At 39.7% G+C, this 22580-nt stretch overlaps 1 protein-coding gene across 1 annotated transcript in view; it reads right to left on the reverse strand.

Moving 5' to 3' along the window:
- The window catches only part of LOC133560789 (pyruvate carboxylase, mitochondrial-like), a 692938-nt gene that overhangs the window by 51401 nt on the left and 618957 nt on the right, over nt 1–22580 (reverse strand). Inside the window, exons 20-21 of the mRNA XM_061913719.1 lie at nt 18859–19016; nt 12793–12879 (exon numbers count right to left, since the gene is read on the reverse strand). Of these exons, the coding sequence (XP_061769703.1) occupies nt 12793–12879; nt 18859–19016 (245 nt within the window). The remainder of the gene's footprint in view (nt 1–12792; nt 12880–18858; nt 19017–22580) is intronic.

A 22580-nucleotide genomic window follows, 5' to 3' on the forward strand; every position in this document is an offset into this window, starting at 1 on the left:
AAAATATACAATATTACACACGGCGCTCAAAAATCCATCAAAATGTTTTAGTACGACTTTGGTAAGCTATGAAGCTACACCGTTTGATGGATTTTACTGTGGTTTAACGCACGGGTATTATTATGGTGTGTGTATAAGGTAAGACACATTATCCGCCGTTTTGTTTTGGAATATTATGCAAAAGCAACTTTTATTACATTCTGGTACCTGCTGATCTGTGTTTGGGATCTGCATAAATCCTGAAAAATTGCGCGGGTCCACCTCTGTGGGGACAACGTCGTCAATAAGCTTTTTCTTATGTGATTATTGTGTGTATTATTCATCCTCCGCTGTTGCCATTTCTAATATAAAGTAGTGTAAAGTTCTTACTTATATCTGTCAGTAAACTCGCCATGAAATTGCTAAAACATACCGGTGTAGTGAGTTCACATTATTTACCCAAGTGACTTTAGTTGTTAGAGAGTTCCGGTCGGACGGTCTTTCACGGGACACATTTCTGGCGTTTGGCAACAATGTCATCATCATAAAGCTCTCCTCGGAAAATGACAAAGAAGACTGAGAAAGTATGAGAGGAATTATTTTGGGGCCTTACCAGCAGACGAATGAATAAAGACGCACTTAAAATTATTTTTTTATTCAAAATTGGACAGTGCGTCTAATGTAAGGAATAAGTTTGGTTGAGCTTACCCACCTTGAAGCTATTTTGTTTGGTACGTGGTGTAATGATAAGTGTGACCACGAGATGGCAGGCAAACATAAGAGATACGTGTAAGTTGCACGATGATGGTAATATGACTCAAGTAAATAACACCAACATTTTCAATGTTCCATTGAAAATATATAGTACATTACACACGACGTTCAAAAATCTATCAAAATGTTTTAGTACGACTTTGGTAAGCTATGAAGCCACACCGCTTGATGGATTGTCGCCGCATTAAACATATGAGTATTATTATGGTGTGTGTGTAAGGTAAGATATATTATCTGGCGTTTTGTTTCGCAATATTATGCAAAAGCAACTTTTCTTACCTTTTAGTACATGCTGATCTGTATTTGGGATCTGCATAAATCCTGAAAATGTGCGCGCATCTGCGAGTCGATAAGCTTTTTCTTTTTACACACCATGAAAGCGCTAAAACATACCGGTGTAATGAGTTTACATTATTCACCCAAGGGACTTCAGTCATCAGAGAATTCCAGTCGGACGTTTTTTCACAGGACACATTTCTGGCGTTTGGCAACAACGTCAACATCATAAAACTCTCCTCGGAAAATGACAAAGAAGGCCGAGGAAGAATGAGAGGAATATTTTGGGCCCTAACAAACAGATGAATGAATAAAGGGAGCGGGAACTTACCTTTACGTCACACAGAGACACAATTAAAATAAACTGTCAGCACAATTGGATGTGGCAGACACTTGAAAAAGCTCACTTTGATTGGTTTTTGCAATAAACCAGATAATGCCGCGCTTTCATCCCTTTTTTTTTTTTTAAGAGAGCGGTTGTTTACAGGAATGCTCGAGGGATTGGAAGCAGTGGCAGAAATCTCCAGAGAGGCTATTAAACAGGACCTGTAGAAACTTGGAACACAATCTCGCTATCGGGTCAAGCTAAATATATATATATATATATATATATATATATATATATATATATATATATATATATATATATCTTATATAAAAAAAATGGAAAAAGAGTAGACGGCAACGTGATTGCGCATCCCAAGTCTCCGTTGTCCGTTGTTAGCGGCCCCTCCTGAGGACATTCTCTGCTGCTTTATTGCCGAGTTAAAGGGTCGCTCGCTCCTTGTTTTCTTCTGTGTTTGCAGGAGTGATCATGCTCGCTGCTAACCAGCAACCTTTGTCTTCACGCCGAATCATCACTCTTCTTCTCTTTCACAACCTTTGTCCACATTTGGCCGTTGTCATTTATTATAATAATAAATAAATAAAAAAGCACAAAAATAACAGCTTAGAATACCCGTGCAACCTTTCTTGGGTTTGTATTCGTATTTTTCTGGCATCAACACGGCAGTATGAATAATTGAAAGGAAACATGGAATGCATCGCTTCACTGAGGAGTTCTCTTCACACGGTGCACTTCTCTCTCTCATCTGTCTCTTCATGTCCGTCCTCATTCACCCCGTCATCCTCCATCTTCTCACTCACGCCCGTTTTTCCATGTACTGTGCCTTCATGCTCCTCTTTGTCATGTCCAAAGTCTAGCCTGTGGGCCCCCCGATTTTGACGGCGGAGTGTAATGATCGGTGTTCATAGCTGTCAACCATAAACAGCTCAGCTTGGTCGAGCCATTGTGGGCCCTTTCTCTCGGCTGCATTGTGTTTTTCTTACTGATCTGAGCGGGGCTTGAACCCACTATTTTGGAACCACTATTGAGCTAAAACACACAGGAAACCTCCTAAAACTCGAAAACTTTAACTATAGTTTACTGGCTTCCACAAAACCCAAAACCAGTGAAGTCGGCCCGTTGTGTAATTTGTAAATAAAAACAGAATACAATGATTTGATAATCCTTGTCAACTTATATTCTATTGAATAGACTGCAAAGACAGACTATCTAATGTTTGAACTTAGAAACTTTTTTTTTTCTTGCAAATAATCATTAACTTAGAATTTAATGGCAGCAACACATTGCCAAAAAGTTGGCACAGTGGCCTTTTTACCACAATGTTACATGGCCTTTCCTTTTAACAACACTCAGTAAACGTTTAGGAACCAATTTTTTTTTTCAGGTAGAATTCTTTCCCAATTTTGCTTGATGTACAACTTTGTTGTTCAACAGTCCGTGGTCTCCATTGTCGTATTTTAGGCTTCATAATGCGCCACACATTTTCAATGGGAGACCGGTCTGGACTACAGGCAGACTAGTCTAGTACCCGCACACGTCTACTATGAAGCCACGCTGTTGTAACATGTGCAGAATGTAGTTTTGACATTGTCTTGCTTAAATAAGCAGGGGCGTCCATAATGTTGCTTGGACAGCAACATATGTTGCTCCAAAACCTGTATGTACCTTTCAGCATTAATGGTGCCTTCACTGATATGTAAGTTACCCATGCCTTGGGCACTAATACACCCCCATACCATCACAGATGCTGGCTTTTCAACTCTGCGCCTATAACGATCCAGATGGTACTTTTCTTCTTTGGTCCGGAGGACACAACGTCCACAATTTCCAAAACAATTTGAAATGTGGACACATCAGACCACAGAACACTTTCCCACTCAGTCCATCTTAGATGAGCTCGGGCCCAGCGAAGCCGGCTGCGTTTTTGGGTGTTGTTGAAAAATGGCTTTGGCTTTGCAAAGTAGAGTTTTAACTTGCACTTTCATATATAGCGACAAACTGTAGTTACTAACAGTGGTTTTCTGAAGTGTTCCTGAGCCCATGTGGTGATATTCTTGAAACACTGATGTCGGATTTTGATACAGTACCGCCTGAGGGATTGAAGGTCATGGGCATTCAATGTTGGTTTTCAGCCTTGCTGCTTACGTGCTGTGATTTCTCCTGATCCTATGAACCTTTTGATGATATTACGGACCGTAGATGGTGAAATCTGTAAATTCCTTGCAATAGCTGTTTGAGAAATGTTGTTCTTAAACAATTTGCTCACGCATTTGTTCACAAAGTGGTGACCCTCGCCCCATCCTTGTTTGTGAATGACTGAGCATTTAATGGAAGCTGTTTTTAAACCCAATCATGGCACCCACCTGTTCCCAATTAGCCTGTTCACCTGTGGGATGTTCCAAACAAGTGTTTGATGAGCATCCCTCAACTTTTTCAGTCTTGTTTGCCACTTGTGCTAGCTTTTTTGCAACATTTTGCATGCATCAAATTCCAAATGAGCTAATATTTGCAAAAAATAATGTTTCCAGTTCAAACGTTAAGTATTTCTCTTTGCAGTCTATTCAATTGAATACGGGTTTAAAAGGATTTGCATATCAATGTGTTCTGTTTTTATTTACGGTTTACACAACGTGACAACTTCACTGGTTTTGGGTTTTGTAATACACTCGCGCAGACGTGCATCGCAAAGGAGATGTATTCATGAACTAATGTATTTCCAAATGGACCATATTTTTGCCACATTGTTGGGTAACATCCTATTTTTTTTTCAAACTGTGTATTTGTGGCACGGGGGGGGTTGAGGTTGGAGCAGGGGGGCCCAAAATCCCCACAGCTCCGGGCCCCACCTTGCCTGTAGGCCAATAGTTACTCAACTGGCGGCCCAGAGGGCCAAATCTGGCCAGTGAATTAAAACCACAACGCCCCCAAGTTCAGTTCAAAACTTGGGAGACAAATAACTTTGCTGCAAATTCCTAGAAACAGAAGAGTGCTCCTGTTCTACACAGGAACTTGGACCACTGTAAACACGTTGGCAGATCCTTATGTTGACATTTAAATCTTGCTAGCAAAAAGAGAACACTAGGGTCCAATTTTGTGATTTACATAACTGAGGCGTTCCTCAAGGCTCCCCTTTAAGTGCCCTCTTTTTTGACGGTTACACATTTTTTGTAATGTGATTCATGTAACTAAGGTGTTACTGTAGCTTGTTTAATGTTTACATTTGTTCAACGAATGTAATTATAGTAGTGCTGTTCCTCAGGTTTCTATTGTAGGTCTATTTTTTCCTATTTGTGCTATTCAACTACTTAGAATTAAATTGAAAAAAAAACTTCCTAAATTCCGAAGAAAGCTGTCATAGATATGATATTTGACAAGCTTTTTGCAGAGGGTCCTTAAAAACAGCTTAAAGCTCCTGTAACCCTGACAAAATAAATAAGACCAAAGTCAAATGTTTACTGTAGAGGACGCTGGTTTTTCGGACTATACAAAATAAGACGCAATCCGGCCCCCCGGTCCTTAGCTTTCTGAAAATGTGGCCCCCAAAGCACTTTAGTTGAACAGCCCTGCTGTAGGCCATCTGCGGCCCACACCTTGTTTTTTTTTTGGCTGTTATTGTCCCACGCCATACTCAAAGAATACAATAAAATACTTATAGCCGACATCAGAACATTACAAAGAAAGTTTAGCGCCACACTGAAAAAAAAAAAATGTCATGAGAAAAAGTTAGCATGACATGCATACATTGACGTAAAATGCTTGTATATATTAGATCACAGCCCAATTCTACTGTTTAAAAAATATAACGCACATTATCATTTATTCATTTAGATCAGGAGTCCCAAGGCCCAAGTTGAAACACCACGACTCATCTTCAATGATCTGACTGAGGGAAGGAGGTTTTTGGCCAAAATCTCACAATACATGGCTGCAGTCATCCTCTCCTTAATACAGTACAGCCGTCCTGTCCCATGAGCAGAATGATGCTACCACCACCATGTTTCACAGTAGGGTTGGTGTTCTTAGGATGGTACACATCATTCTTCTTCCTCCAATGGAATTATGACCAAAAAGGTCAATTTTGGTCTCATCTGTCAACATGGCTTTCTCCCATGACTCCTCTGGATCATTCAAATGTTCATTGGCAAACTTACGACGGGCATTAACATGTGCTGGTTTAAGCAGGGAAACCTTCCGTGCCATGCATGATTTCAAACCATGACGTCTTAGTGTATTACCAACAGTCACCATGGATACAGTGGTGCCAGCTCTTTTCAGGTCATTGACCAAGGTCTGCCGTGTAGTCCTGGGCTGATTCCTCACCTTTCTTAGCATCATTGAGACCCCACGAGGTGATATCATGCATGGGGCTCCACTCCGATTGAGATTGAACGTCATGTTTAGCTTCTTCCATTTTCTAATGATTGCTCCGTTGTGGTGAAGAAGGAGCTGAGCCGGAAGGCAAAGCTCTCAATTTACCGGTCGATCGACATTCCCATCCTCACCTATGGTCATGAGCTTTGGGTCATGACCGAAAGGATAAGATCACGGGTACAAGCGGCCGAAATGAGTTTCCTCCGCCGGGTGGCAGGGCTCTCCCTTAGATATAGGGTGAGAAGCTCTGGCATCGAGAGGAGCCAGATGAGGTGGCTCGGGCATCTGGTCAGGATGCCACCCGAACGCCTCCCTACGGAGGTGTTTAGGGCACGTCCAACCGGTAAGAGGCCACAGGGAAGACCCAGGACACGTTGGGAAGACTATGTCTCCCGGCTGGCCTGGGAATGCCTCTGGATCCCCCGGGAAGAGCTAGACGAAGTGGCAGGGGAGGGGGAAGTCTGGGCTTCCCTGCTTAGGCTGCTGCCCCCGCGACCCGACCTCGGATAAGCGGAAGAAGATGGATGGATGCGCCAACAGTGGACCTTTTTTCACCAAGCTGCTTGGAAATTTCTCCGTGGCCCTTTCCATCCTTGTGGAGTTGTACAATTTGGTCTCTGGTGTCTTTGGACAGCACTTTGCTCTTAGCCATGCTGAATGTTTGGGTCTTACTGATTGTATGGGGTGGACATGTGTCTTTATGCAGCTAACGATCTCACACAGGTGCATCTGATCCAGGATAATACAGTGGAGTGGAGGACTTTTAAAGGCGGACTAACAGGTCTTTGAGGGTCAGAATTCTAGCTGATAGACAAGTGTCCAAATATTTATTTTCAGCTGTATCACAAAAATAAATTGTTAAAAAAATCACAGATTGTGATTCCTGGACTTTTCTTTTTAGGTTTTCTCTCATACAGTGGACATGCACCTACTGTGAAAATTTCAGACTCCTCCATGATTTCTAAGTGGGAGAACTTGCAAAATAGCAGGGTGTTCAAATACTTATTTTCTTCACTGTTTATATATATATATATATATATGAATATATATTCATATATATATATTTATATCTATAAATGTATATATTTTATATAAAATCCCCTGATATATACAATAAAATGGATTATATATACAGTATATATATATATATATATATATATATATATATATATATATATATATATATATATATACAGCTCGGCCACCGGCCAAATTCTTTTAACCCAATGCGGCCCCCCTCGTCAAAAAGTTTGGGGACCCCTGTTAAATTGTAGTTATTTACTTGAAATTCTGAACAGAAAAATGCATCTTTACTTTTAAAAAGTACAAGTTATAATTTGGGAAACATGACAATACTGCCATATTTGTTTAATGACACACATAATTAGATAACAACATTTGAGCAGACTTGTATGCTTTCCCCTTTTTAAGAGCGATTAGTTGCAGGGTCGGAACGCGTGCACGTGCTCACCCTGGCTCACATTTATAACCTTAATTCTCACGTCTTCTTGTTTGCACTCATGCATACTCATGCACATACTTTCCTGTTCACTTAGCAGGTAAGATATATCCTCATGCTTATGTTTTTTCACGTTCCCCCTTCATCATGCGCTCCATCTTAACGCACTCATGGACTGTGTCCTTCACATTTTAATGAACCTGCTCTCCACAGTTCCTCATGATGCACCTCTCCATCTCCCCGCCCCCTCAGGGGCTATCTGCGTTTTCTCACCACACACTTATGTCATCATACTTGATACCAAAGAGCTGTTTGACTCCGCGAGACGTTTCCGACCTTGATAACTCCACATTTTAATTCCTTTCTGCAACTTATCTTGAGGATTCTGTTCATCTCTCTGTGTTTGATTGATTGATTGATTGATACTTTTAGTAGTAGATTGCACAGTTCAGTACATATTCCGTACAATTGACCACTAAATGGTAACACCCGGATAAGTTTTTCAACTTGTTTAAGTCAGGGTCTACGTTAATCAATTCATGGTGTGTCAACCAGGGTGAGAGAGTGAGAAGGCAAATAAACAACTCTCTCTCTCTCTCACGTTTCAGTGTAAAGGCGGGCAGGCAAGCTGCAGAGTGAAGAATGGTACCTGTCACTGAAGGAGGAGACAGCAGACAGGAGCGATAACGAGACGCTGCGAGAGAGAGCGAGGTGGAAGAGGAGTGGAGGAAACGACGGAGAGATTAGAGATACAAGCCGAGCGTCTAATCAAAATGAGAGGGTGAGACGTCGCAGTGTTGACCGAATTGTAGCGGACTGAAGTGGGAAAGAAACTAGAAAGGAGGATGGCTGGATGAGAAGAAGGGGCGTCTTAGACTGACAGCAGTAGGATTTACAGGGAGCGTGACACCTGGTAGGGTGTGTTGCCTCTAATTGCAAAAGAAAGGTAATCGCCGACTGCAACACACACGAAAGAAGTTGACATCTCCTTGCAGACTGAAGAGGAAAAAAAGCCAGTGTTTGACAGTTTTCCGCTGGATGCAATAAAGAGGTTCTGCTCGACCAAATAACAAGACGTGTGAAGTCACTCTCTCACATGCTGGAGAAGTGAGAAATACATACACTATATGGCCAAAAGTATTTCACCACCTGCCTTGACTCACATATGAACTTATGAAGTGCCATCCCATTTCTAACCCATAGGGTTCAATATGATGTCGGCCCACCTTTTGCAGCTATTACGATTTCAACTCTTCTGGGAAGGCTGTCCACAAGTTTGCGGAGTATGTTTATAGGAATTTTCCACCATTCTTCCAGAAGGTCACAGACTGATGTCGGTCGAGAAAGCCTGGCTCTCAGTCTCCATTCTAATTCATCCCAAAGGTGTTCTATCGAGTTCATGTCAGGACTCTGTGCAAGCCAGTCAAGTTCATCCACACCAGACTCTGTCATCCATGTCTTTATGGACTTTGCTTTGTGCACTGGTGCACGGTCATGTTGTAAGAGAAAGGGGCCCGCTCCAAACTGTTCCCACAAAGTTGGGAGCATGGAATTGTCCAAAATGTTTTGGCATCCTGGAGCATTCAACGTTCCTTTCAGTGTAACTAAAGGACCAAGCCCAACTCCTGATAAAAAACCCTACACCATAATTCCTCCTCCACCAAATTTCACACTTGGTACAACTCAGTCCGAAATGTACCATTCTCCTGGCAACCTCCAAACCCACACTGGTCCATCAGATTGCCAAATGGAAAAGCGTGATTCATCACTCCAAGGAAGGAGTCTCCACTGCTCTATGATCCGGTGGCAACGTGCTTTACACCACTACATTGGACTTGGTGATGTATGGCTTCGATGCAGCTGCACGGCCTTGGAAACCCATTCCATGAACCTCTCTGCGTACTGTACATGGGCTAATCGGAAGGTCACATGAAGTTTGGAGCTCTGTAGCAACTGACAGTGCAGAAAGTCTTTAAACTATGCGCTTCAGCATCGACTGACCCCTCTTTGTCAGTTTACGTGGCTTACCACTTTGTGGTTGACTTGCTGTTGATCCTAAACTCTTTCATTTTCTTATGATAAAGCTGACATTGACTTTGGAATATTTAGAAGCGAGGACTGGACTTGTGTGACCATAGGATGAACAAATACACTATGGTACTTAGATAATAGTGGCTATAAACAGCTAGCTTCTAGAGTTGGGGTGCCCAAAGTGCAGCACATTGGCCATCTGTGGTCCGGGACGCATTTGTCATTGGCCCTAGGTACATTACCAAAAAAATAAACAAAGAAAAAACAGGCGCAACAAGAAGCTCAATGATAAAAAAAACAAATGTTAACATCATCCAATAATAACAAAGCAAAGCTCTGTCTTTTAAAAACCACAAAAATGTCCATACACATGATAAATACAAATGTATATATATGTGTATGTATATGTATGTATATGTATATATATATATATATATATATATATATATATATATATATATATATATATATATATATATATCTATATATATATATATAGATATATATAGATATATATAGATATATATATATATATATATATATATATATATATATAGATATATATATATATATATATAGCATAGTATTGCAGTACTAATGAATCAAAAACGGTACCTCACTCTGTTTAAAAACACTGTTTCGCCATATTTTTTTACAGGCATGATGGCGCATCGTCGTCTTGTCATGATATTACTGGTTTACAAGCAGAGGATCATGTTCGGCAGCGCACAATCACAGAGTACTTACAAGCAGACACAGTGTGTAGACAGAAAAGGGAGAACGGACGCATTTTGGTTTAAAAACTACGATAAAGGTGAAGTTATAACACTGAAACCCCCTCAGGAAGAGGTGTTTTAAGACATGGCTAGCTAGCTAGCAGCTAATGTCAATCCGCAAACGGCAGTGTTTTAGCTTCTTCTAAATCACTAATCCTCGCATCCATGGCAACAAATAAAGTAAGTTTTGTACAAGTATCATCCCTGCAGGATAAAAAATAGCTAAACATGCTTCACTACACACCAAAGGAGGATACAAAAGCTCACCGGCATCACAATGTAAACAAATGCCATGGGTGAATCGACACCTTACATCCACTGTAATGATACCAAGTCCAATAGCATATCTAGTGGCTACTACTATGATTACATCTATATTTCTATTGTCACAAAATACATGAGATCTTAAATTATGACCAGTGTATCACTCTGTAACTCCTTGATATCGGATTAATTCCTACATTTGTGGCATCATCCGAAACTAATGTAAAGTATCAAAAAACAAAAGAATAAGTGATGATTACATTTTAACAGGAGTGCAGATAGCACATGTTGAAACGGAAAATAAGCAGCTATTAATAGTAAATGAACAAGTAGATTAATAAACATTTTTACAGCATGTCCTTTATAATTTTGACAAAATAATAGAATGGAAAATGACACAATATGTTACTGCATATGTCAGCAGACTAATTAGGAGCCTTTGTTTGCTTACTAATAAAAGACAAGTTGTCTTCTATGTTCACTATTTTATCTAAGGACAAAATTCTTTTTTGATTGTAAAAAGAAACATATGTTGAATGTACCCTAAGATTTTCTTTTAAACTAAAGCCATTAATGACATTTTTTTGTGGTCCCCTTTATTCAGAAAAGTATTGCAATGCATTTTGGTACCAGAATTGGTATCGGGACAACCCTAATACACACACACACACACACATATATATATATGTATATATATATATATATATATGTATATATTTACATATATACATATACATGTATATACATACATATATACATATTTCAATATATATATATATATATACATATTTAAACACACACGTTGTCATCCAAGCAACGTTACCATGGACACCCCTGCTTATTTCAGCAAGACAAGTGTTACAACAGCGTGGCTTACAACAGACCTGTCCCCCATCGAAAATGTGTGGCGCATTATAAAGCGTAAAATACGACAGCGAGACCCCGGACTGTTGAACGACTGAAGCTCTACGTAGAACAAGAATGGGGAAGAATTCCACGTTCAAAGCTTCAACAGTTAGTTTACAGAGTTCCCAAACGTTTATTGAGTGTTGTTAAAAGAAAAGGTGATGTAACACAGAGGTGAACATGCCCTTTCCCAACTACTTTGGCACGTGATGCAGTCATGAAATTCTAAATTAATTATTATTTGCAAAATAAAATAAAGTTTATGAGTTTGAACATCAAATATCTTGTCTTTGTAGTGCATTCAATTGAATATGGGTTGAAAAGGATTTGCAAATCATTGTATTCCGTTTATATTTACATCTAACACAATTTCCCTACTCTTATGGAAACGGAGTTTGTATATATATATATGAATGAGACCAGGGATCTTGGGCTCTAGAGGTTGGTGAACACTGTTTTACAGTGTATTGGCCCTCTGCATCTTGTAAAACATAAAATGAACTAATTATTGAGGAATAACAGTATATTATTACATATTACAGTACATTGATGTGCTTTTTCAACTATAACACAAAAAGCTTCTACTGTAATCTGATAACTATACGTGGTTTAGCCCACGTTCATTTTGTGTCTATGCTGGCAAAAGTGGAAGAGGTTTGGATACTCCTATTCCAAGACGAATATTTATTTAATGGTATAGTACAGTGGTCCCCAACCACCGGGCCGCAACCCGGTACCGGTCCATAAATCGATTTGTACTGGGCTGCACAAGAAAAAAGAAAAAAAATTATACATATATATATTTATTTAAATTATTAAATCAACATAAAAACACAATATATATATATATATATATATATATTATATATCAGTATAGATCAATAGAGTCTGCAGGGATACAGTCCGAAAGCACAAATGATTATATTTCTTTATGAAAAAAAAAAACATAAAAAAACAACCCTGGTCCGTGGGACAAATTTTCAAGCATTGACCGGTCCGCAGCTACAAAAAGGTTGGGGACCACTGGTATAGTATATCCTGATGGATGACCTACTATTTTTTGTTTACGGTGTAGTCTGTGCACTAAACACTACACACACACATCAAACGTGTGTGTCGACTAGATCTTCCTACAGCGGTTAATGTCCCTGTGTTTTATCAGCAGGGCAACAGTGCAAGAGATGGGGCCATTGTGGTGCTAAGAGGACACAGCAGAGTGCACGTCCAGACCCCACAGGCACATCCAGTTAGTATGCGGAAGGCCAGCGAGCTTTAATTGAATCGACAGCGGCTGCCGGGAGACCGGGAGCACGAGGAGTGGGGGCTCAGGGCGAGAGGAAATTAGAGGGATGGGTCTGAGAGAGTCTAAAAACAGAAACGGGAGAAGAGGGAAGAGCTATAACGAATCCATGGGCGCCAACATGAAGGCGGAGCAGAAAGCAAAAGGTGTAAAAATAGAAAGGTCAGCATGATAAAGAGCGACGCTATTGTACCAATAAAGTTTGCAAAGTTCTTCCTTTGCACATTCATCTAATTGAACCCAGAGATAAGAGAGGAGGAAGAGGATGCTGTGCTGCACACGCTGCAGGTGTTTCATCTCCATGTCTCACCTTAATGAGGTCTCCTAGTAGCTTGTTGGCTTCAGTGTAGGCCTTCTTCACCTCCTTGAACTTATTCCCCAGGCCCATGCTGTGTGCCTGCAGTCCCACAACAACAAAAACATGATTACTTCCACACGCATTCTGGGTCAACCTGTGATATAACGTTTCTCGCCCACATACAAGCACCCGTCATTATATTGGGTAGACCTGCACCGTGTAAGGAGATCCAATACAAACATTATTATTATTAATATTAAGTATTGAAGCTACATGTATAGCAGATGTGTGGCAGTGGAGAGAAGTTCTGAGTATTTTCTTACTGTTCTGAGTCTAATGTGGTAAAGTTCCACGCCCCAGTATGATACCTATTGTTACTGATGGGTAAATGACGCCTTAGTGAGTGTGTAGCACACTCACCAGCTGTATTGACACTACACTGATACTGTGATAGTGTTTTTGCAATGATACCTATTGTAAGTGATGGGTAAATAGATAGATAGATAGTACTTTATTGATTCCTTCAGGAGAGTTCCTTCAGGAAAATTAAAAAACTTGACGCCTTAGTGAGTAGGTAGCACACTCACCAGCTGTATTGACACCGCACTGATACTGTGATAGTGTTTTTGCAATGATACCTATTGTAAGTGATGGGTAAATGACGCCTTAGTGAGTGTGTAGCACACTCACCAGCTGTATTGACACCGCACTGATACTGTGATAGTGTTTTTGCAATAGATAGATAGATAGATAGATAGATAGTACTTTATTGACTCCTTCAGGAGAGTTCCTTCAGGAAAATTAAATTTCCAGCAGCAGTGTACAGAGTTGAGATCAATTTAAAGAAAAAAGTAAATAATGGGGGTTTAAAAATGATACCTATTGTAAGTGATGGGTAAATGACGCCTTAGTGAGTGGGTAGCACACTCACCCGCTGTATTGACACTGCACTGATACTGTGATAATGATTTTGCAATGATACCTATTGTAAGTGATGGGTAAATGACACCTTAGTGAGTAGGTAGCACACTCACCAGCTGTATTGACACTGCACTGATACTGTGATAGTGTTTTTGCAATGATACCTATTGTAAGTGATGGGTAAATGACGCCTTAGTGAGTGTGTAGCACACTCACCAGCTGTATTGACACCGCACTGATACTGTGATAGTGTTTTTGCAATGATACCTATTGTAAGTGAGGGGTAAATGGGGATGATTATACATATATATATATATATATATAGAAATATATATATATATATATATATATATATATATATATATATATATATAAATATATATATATATATATATATATATATATATATATATATATCTCGATTGGATCATCCAGAGAATAGTGCTCGATACCGTGGTAGAGCGCAATATGTAGGTGTGGGAAAAATCACAAGACTACTTCATCTCTACAGAACTGTTTCATGAGGGGTTCCCTCAATCATCAGGAGATTTTAATGGAAGCATTCACATACAATGGTTTATATAGGGCACAGAGTGGGTGGGTACAGGCAGGCGTAGGGTGTGGTGATTGGCTCATGTGTTACCTAGGAGGTGTTTCTGTCTGTGGCGGCATGTTGAAATTATTTCACTGCGCTTGTTGAGGGATGATAGATCTGGATGATATATAATAAACAGTTTCTCTTTTAAGCATAGGTTGCATCTTTTATTACCACTGTTGTAAGGTGTGCTGGATGCAAGAATTTGCCATGTTATTGAATATTGAACATTATTGTCTTTGAGGTTCCAAATGTGCTTGCTGAGTTCTGTAGAATTCCGCACAGTCTGGTTTCTAAAGGAGGCCTTGTTATTATTCCATCTGGTTTTAAATGCTCCTTCGGTTAATCCTACGTACGTGTCGGATGTGTTAATGTCCTCGCGTGTTACCTTTGCTTGGTAAACGACCGATGTTTGTAAGCACCCTCCGTTGAGAGGGCAATCAGGTTTCTTGCGACAGTTACATTCCTTATTGGTTTTGGAGTCGTTTAGTCTGGGGGTAGGCAGTCATATATATATATATATATATATATATATATATATATATATATATATATATATATATATATATGTATATATATATATATATATATATATATATATATGTTCATATAATCTCAGTGCAGTGTCTATATATTTATATATATATATATATATACATATATATATATATAAATATATATATATATTTATATATATATATATATATACATATATATATATATAAATATATATATATATTTATATATATATATATATTTTTTTTTTTTGGGCAGCTAAACGATACAAATGGCGTCAGACATAAAAATATCCGTAAAAGAAAAAAAAAAAAATATGAGCAGGATGCTGAAAAGAATGGTAGCAGGATAAAAATAAAAGGTAAGGTAACAATTTAGTATGGGAAACATATTCTAAGTAAAAAATACTTACTTTAGAGTTATTTGGACTGTAAGGGAACATATTGTAAGTAAGAAAGACTTAATTTAGAGCTGTTTGGTTAGGGTTAGGTTTTTTTTTTTTGATTGATTAAAACTTTTATTAGTAGATTGCACAGTTCAGTACATATTCCGTACAATTGACCACTAAATGGTAACACCCAAATACATTTTTCAACTTCTTTAAGTCGGGGTCCACGTTAATCAATTCATGATAAAGGTAATTCATGGTTAGGGTTAGGGTTAGTAATGGTGAATATGTTCCCCATACTAAAGTGTTACCGGCTTACTGGTTGTATAATAAAGCCATGCAGAATAAGGCATTAATAAATACTTATAATGACAAATAAAGAGCCAATATGTTACGAAGCTGAATGTTAATAAGCCATTAATTCATGGTGAATATTTTCCCCATACTAATGTAAATTTTCTTTGGCTGTAAAGATGTATGTTACGGAATACTTTTAAAATTATACCTTTAAATATGGATATCACTCAGGTTTGGTTCCCCTGATTTCTGGTTGAGTTCCATGTTGTTCTGTTAACTTGCAGCATTTCTGCAATGCAGTTGTTTGAGATCAGTAGTTCTCAAACTTTTTTCAGTGATGTACCTCCTGTGAACTTGTTTTTTTTAATTCGAGTACCCCCTAATCAGAGCAAAGCATTTTTGGTTGAAAAAAAGAGAAAAAGAAAAAAAAAAAAATTGCTATGTCATCAGTTTCTGATTTATTAAATCAGTTTCTGATTCATTTGTAGTGGTCTTTTTTTAACTATTTGGAAAAAAAAGATATACAAATAACTAAAAAATTGTTGAAAAATAAACAAGTGATTTGATTTTAAATAAAGATTTCAACACATAGAAGTAATCAACTTAAAGTGCCCTCTTTGGGGATTGTAATAGAGATCCATCTGGATTCAGGAACTTAATTCTAAATATTTCTTCACAAAAAAAGAATATTTCAAACAAATAATATTTATGGAACATGTCCACAAAAAATCTAGCTGTCAACACTGACTATGCATTGTTGCATTTCTTTTCACAGTTAATGAACTTACATTCATATTTTGTTGAAAATAAATATATTTTTTAAGGATTTTTTAATTGTTGCTATTTAAAAAAAAATCTCACATACCCCTTGGCATACCTTCGCGTACCCCCATTTGAGAACCACAGTTGTAGATGTTTGCGTGTGTTTTTAGCGTTTCTAGCATGCCTTTTTGATCCTGCAGTGTTCATATAATCTCAGTCGGCTTAATTTGTTGCATTTTACTGTTGTGTGTTTTATGTTCTGGTACTTGGCCCCCCTGTGGGACAAGTATTTGTTGTCAGAGTGCCACATTAGCATGTCTTCCAGAGGAAAGAGGTGGTATTATTAGACAAGTGACATGTAGAATGAGTGCATTGTGTGCTAAAAGTTGGACCTACGGCAGGCGTGTCCAAAGTGCGGCTCGGGGGCCATTTGTGACCCCCAACTAATTTGTTAATGGCCTACTATAATAAAAATTTAAAACATAAAAGAGTGTGATAAAAGAGTAAATAGTGACATGTAACGAGAAAAAGTTGCAATTTTGACACTAATAACACAAAGCTGCCATGTGGACTGTTTTGACCTGCTGAAGGCTCCAATTACTTCACTGGAACAATTTCACTTTCGAATATTTTGGGGGGATAATATTGCATATCTTGTGCGAAACAAAGTTTTCTTTCACAAAAAGGGCATCAAACAAACAAAAAAGTATGAAAAAAATTATAAAATCTTATAATCAAGAGATCTACAGCGTTAAAAGTAAAAAAAAATATAAACATACATTTGGCTTATTTTCAACACTTATTCTTTTTTTATTGTTATGAATTGTTGACCTATTTGGGGTTTCAATTACGTCACGTCAAATATTCCACTTTGAAATGTTTTGGGGGAAAATGTTGCATAAATTAGTGTGTTTGCCATATAAATAAGGCTTTTGACATAAAGGCCATAAACATAAAAAAACAAATTTAAAAAAAATGTTATAAGGACAGACAGACCTGAAGTTGATCTCGAGATTCAAGCGTTAAATGAAAAAAATAATAATTTATGACTTATTTCTAACATTTTTATGACTGAGACCCTTCCGGAGACCGGGGACCAAACTTGAGGAAAAGCCATAAAGGTAATAAAATAACTATTGTAATTCTTTAAAAAAATATATATATATATATATATATATCAAAATGGCCCCCGCTAGAGATGCGCGGATAGGCAATTATATCATCCGCAACCGCATCACCAAAGTCGTCATCCACCCGCCGTCCACCCGAACCAACATTTTATCAGAACCGTACCCGCCAACCGCCCGCTGAAATACATCAGAGGTCGGCTGCCTTTACCACTCATAGAGCTATTTAAACCTGTTTCACAGAGTAATGAAGACAATTGGAGCCGCTAACGTTAGCGACTATTTAATAGCGTTCATCCTGATGACAAGAATATGGGCGTGCTGTGAAGTCATTGCCTTTGACACTTTCAACAACTTGTACGAACCGATTGTTAGTCTGGCAACATGTTGTGTGCTGCTTCCGCAATCACACGTTCACGATTGAAAGGCATACTGGGTGATACAGAGTACACTGACGGTTGTGATATACACAACTTTAACACTTACTAATATGCGCCACGCTGTGAAGCCATACCAAACAAGATTGACAAACACATTTCGGGAGAACATCACAGTAACACAACATAAACGCAACACAACAAATACCCAGAATCCTTTGATCCGTAACACTTCCTGAATATATTTTACACCCCCGCGCCCCCAACCCCGCCCACCTTACCAACGCACAGAGGGTGGGGGTGGGGGTGGGGGGTGGCGGGGTTTTTCTGCTAGCGGGGTGTATAAAATAGTCAGGAATTGTCACGGATACTAAGGATTCTGGGTATTTGTTGTGTTGCGTTTATGTTGTGTTACTGTGAGGATGTTCTCCCGAAATGTGTTTGTCAATCTTGTATTGTGTGGCGTCACAGCGTGGCGCATATTACTAAGAGTGTTAAAATTGTTTATATCACAACCATTAGTGTACTCTGTGTTACCCAGTATGCCTTGCAGTCGTGTGCGTGTTACCGCGGAAGCCACACACAACATGATGCTGGACTGACAAGCAGACCGTACATGTTGTAGAAGGCGACAAAGCCAATGGCTTCATAGCACGCCCTAATACTTATAATCTGGATGACTGCCGGCAGTCATTCTAGAGAATGACTGTGACACGGGTCTTAAATGGCTCTTTGAATGGCAAAGGATACCGATCCCAGAACCATGTATATCAAATATTTCCGGATGGTTCAGCCGCCACCCGCCCGAATCTAATTAAAATCAATTTTTTCGTCATGTCACACGCCCGACCCGCGACTCCGCGGATGAGACCGCAAACCGCGCATCTCTAGCCCCCGCATACTTAGATTTTTCAGTCTACGGCCCTCAGTGGAATAAGTTTGGACACCCCTGACCTACGGGCAAACAAGTGCTGCCTGCGTTCACAGGAGCTTCATTTCACAGGTCAGCTGTGATGCTAAAAAGCCACTCCACTCTATTTATCATGAGAACGGTGGCCGGTGGCGAGTGTCTGGACAAGAACAGCTGAGGGGCACCTGGAAGTGGAGGTTGGTGTACTGTCCTCCGGGTATCTCGTTCTCGTAGACGTCGGCGTTGCCGGATTTCATGGTGGCCGTGCAGTCAAATGGAGCGTAGAGGCCTCGGGCCACTTCCCAGTACTCGCTGTAGTCGAACACCTTCTCCAGAGCGATACCTGACAAAGCGCAATGACAAAAGCCGAGATTGTCTGAGACGCTTTTGAGAAAAGACACAGTAACTCATCTTAAAGTGTGTTTCAGCATTTTTTATTAATATTACTATTATTAAGTTAGATGTGGTCTCCATGCACCTAATGTTTTTATTGCTTTAATATAAAAGGATATTCATTCCCCAACAAGTCTGCTGAGACATAATGCAATATATTGATATTGCATTATGTCTGGACCTAAATGTGGATTTACAGACCAATAAACACAGTAGGTTAATATTTAGTACAAGAGTGAGCTAATTTAAAGGGCACGCTGTGGTGGGTGTCTCACAATAATAACAATAATATGGATTATTGTCACAAAACAAGTCACTAAAGTCATGTAATGTACTCCAGTAATTGTCTCCAGTGCTATTTTACTGGCCTATGAGGGTTTAAAAAACGACAATAAGGCTTTAAACAGCCACAGAAGACTCGTCCTTTTAAAAAGTAACACATGTTCCAATTAAAAACATCCATCAGCAGCCATGTAAGGTGTGCGTGACATCTTAATGGGATGGACAGAATATGCTCATTTGCCACAATGGCTGATTTTCCCGTGGGTGATTTATCCTCGTGTCTTAAAGCTTAATGGTGCAATGAATGTTAAAGATGATGGAGCTGGGCAAACAAAACCGCGGGTCAATACGCCATTGTTTATTTGCGGATCGTCGCTCGCTTACACTCCTCCGCGCATCCATCATGCCGCCGCCACGTCGCGTTTGACACACGGTTGGGGGCGGGGGTATGGCAAACGTGTGAGCACATGCATCAGACACTCGAAGGCGCTGACAAAGTGGCGTCGATGTAAACAAGGTATTAGCGCCGCAAAGTGCCTGACAAGGGCAGGCGGGGAGGGAAACAGAGCACATACAAAATAAGTCAACAGACAGCCATTATTGTCTCAATAGCTGCCAACACAAATGAGTCTACCTTACTAAGTCCAAAATATCAATACTTCGGATTTACAAAAAGTTTGCGTGTCCTGAAACCTGATAGTACACGCAAAAGCAGACTTACTAAACGTGTGCAAAGTGGATTGCGTCTGTAAGGAGCCCATTCCATTCAGCGTTTCTGTCCTCATGAAGAGGAATATACAGTCGGGCAAAAAAGTATTTAGTCAGCCACCGATTGTGCAAGTTCTCCTACTTAAAATGATGACAGAGGTCTGTAATTTTCATCATAGGTACACTTCAACTGTGAGAGACAGAATGTGAATAAAAAATCCAGGAATTCACATTGTAGGGATTTTAAATAATTTATTTGTAAATTATGGTGAAAATAAGTATTTGGTCAACCATTTAAAGCTCTCACTGATGGAAGGAGGTTTTGGCTCAAAATCTCACAATACATGGCCCCATTCATTCTTTCCTTAACACGGATCAATCGTCCTGTCCCCTTAGCAGAAAAAACAGCCCCAAAGCATGATGTTTCCACCCCCATGCTTCACAGTAGGTGTGGTGTTCTTGGGATGCAACTCAGTATTCTTCTTCCTCCAAACACGACGAGTTGAGTTTATACCAAAAAGTTCTATTTTGGCTTCATCTGACCACATGACATTCTCCCAATCCTCTGCTGCATCATCCATGTATCCATTTTGGTATAAACTCAACTCAACTGGTTTAAAAATGTAACTTAGATATTGGGTTTCACAATGTAAAGCGCTTTGAGTCACTAGAGAAAGTCACAAGTCGGACATCGCTGAAGGCCTAGGTGGGAAACGCATAGCCTGCCACTGCATTTACACCAGTGTGGGTGGGTAAGTGGCCTAGTGGTTAGAGCAGTGGCTCTCAACCTTTTTTCAGTGATGTACCCCCTGTGAAAATGTTTTTGATTCAAGTACCCCCTAATCAGAGCAAAGCATTTTTGGTCGAAAAAAATAGATAAAGAAGTAAAATACAGCACTATGTCATCAGTTTCCGATTTATTAAATTGTATAACAGTGCAAAATATTGCTCATTTGTAGTGGTCTTTCTTGAACTATTTGGAAAAAAAGATATAAAATTAACTAAAAATTTGTTGAAAAACAAACAAACAATTGATTCAATTATAAATAAAGATTTCTACACATAGAAGTAATCATCAACTTAAAGAGCCCTCTTTGGGGATTGTAATAGAAATCCATCTGGATTCATCAACTTCATTCTAAACTATTCTTCACAAAAAAAGAAATCGTTAAAATCAATATTTATGTAACATGTCCACAAAAACCTGTCAACACAGTTTATGAACTTACATTCATATTTTGTTGAAGTATTATTCAATAAATATATTTATGTAGGATTTTTGAATTGTTGCTATTTTTAGAATATTAAAAAAAAAATCTCACGTACCCCTTGGCATACCTTCAAGTACGTGCACCCCCATTTGAGAACCACTGGGTTAGAGTGTCTGCCCTGAGATCGGTAGGTTGTGAGTTCAAATCCTGGTCGAGTCATACCAAAGACTATGAAAATGGGACCCATTTCTTCCCTGCTTGGCACTCAGCATCAAGGGTTGGAAGTGGGGGTTAAATCACCAAAAAGGACTCCCGGGCACGGCCACCGCTTGCTGCCCACTGCTCCCCTCACCTCCCAGGGGGTGAACAAGGGTGACGGGTCAAATGCAGAGAATAATTTCACCACACCTAGTGTGTGTGTGACAATCATTGGCACTTTAACTTTAAAGTGTCTTGCCCAAGGACACAGCGGCAGTGACTAGCCGCCTGGAACCACTAAGTTGCTGGCACGCCGCCCCACATCCTTTCTTCTTCTGATTGGCTGAAGCATTTGGGGACATAGCGCCAAGCGTTTCTTTTTGGCATGCACATGACAGTCTGCAAATATGTGTTTTCATGCAGAAAGAGATTTCTTCATCTCCGGAAAGGCTATTAAACAGGATTTCTTTTATTGGAGTTTAATGTATTTTCCTAATTGAGACTGGGGGATACATTCCAGCGCAGTGTGTGTGTGTGTCGTCAAGTGTCTGCATATCTCTTCGGCAACGCTTTGACGCTGCGTCCTTAAATGGCGGCTTTGTTAAGGCAGCTGTCATTAATTAAATCATCTCCATGGTGCGCGAAACCGCAGCAAATTGATGCTTTGTCAAATAAATATGTCATCCTCCCACTGTGCCTGTGTGAAGATACACGGCTTATAATGTACATGTTTACGTGTGTGTGTGTGCGCGCCCCGGTGGAATAAACACTTAGTGAATTAACAGCCATTCACTTTTTGGCCATTTAGTCAGGACAAACAGAAGCGTTTGGCAGGGAGGGGGGGGGGACTAAAGGAGCGAGGCTGGGGGGTGTTATTGAAACGTGCACGTGAAGTGCCGCTAATTGCTATGCCACTGGGTGCAGGCGAGGCAAAGAGGAGGAGGAGGACGGAGAGACGACGTGGAGGAGGAAGCGGAGCAAACTGAAACTACTCATTATTGCTTGTAGCCCAGATGGGCTGGAAAAAGGGGCGAGGGGGGGGTTGTGTGGGCGAAGGAAAGCGAAAACAGACTAAGGTCAGGAACGTTCCGGAAGACTCTGAAACATTCAAGGCC

The sequence above is a fragment of the Nerophis ophidion genome, linkage group LG10, assembly GCF_033978795.1.
Source record: "Nerophis ophidion isolate RoL-2023_Sa linkage group LG10, RoL_Noph_v1.0, whole genome shotgun sequence".
In the NCBI taxonomy this organism is placed as follows: Eukaryota; Metazoa; Chordata; class Actinopteri; order Syngnathiformes; family Syngnathidae; genus Nerophis; species Nerophis ophidion.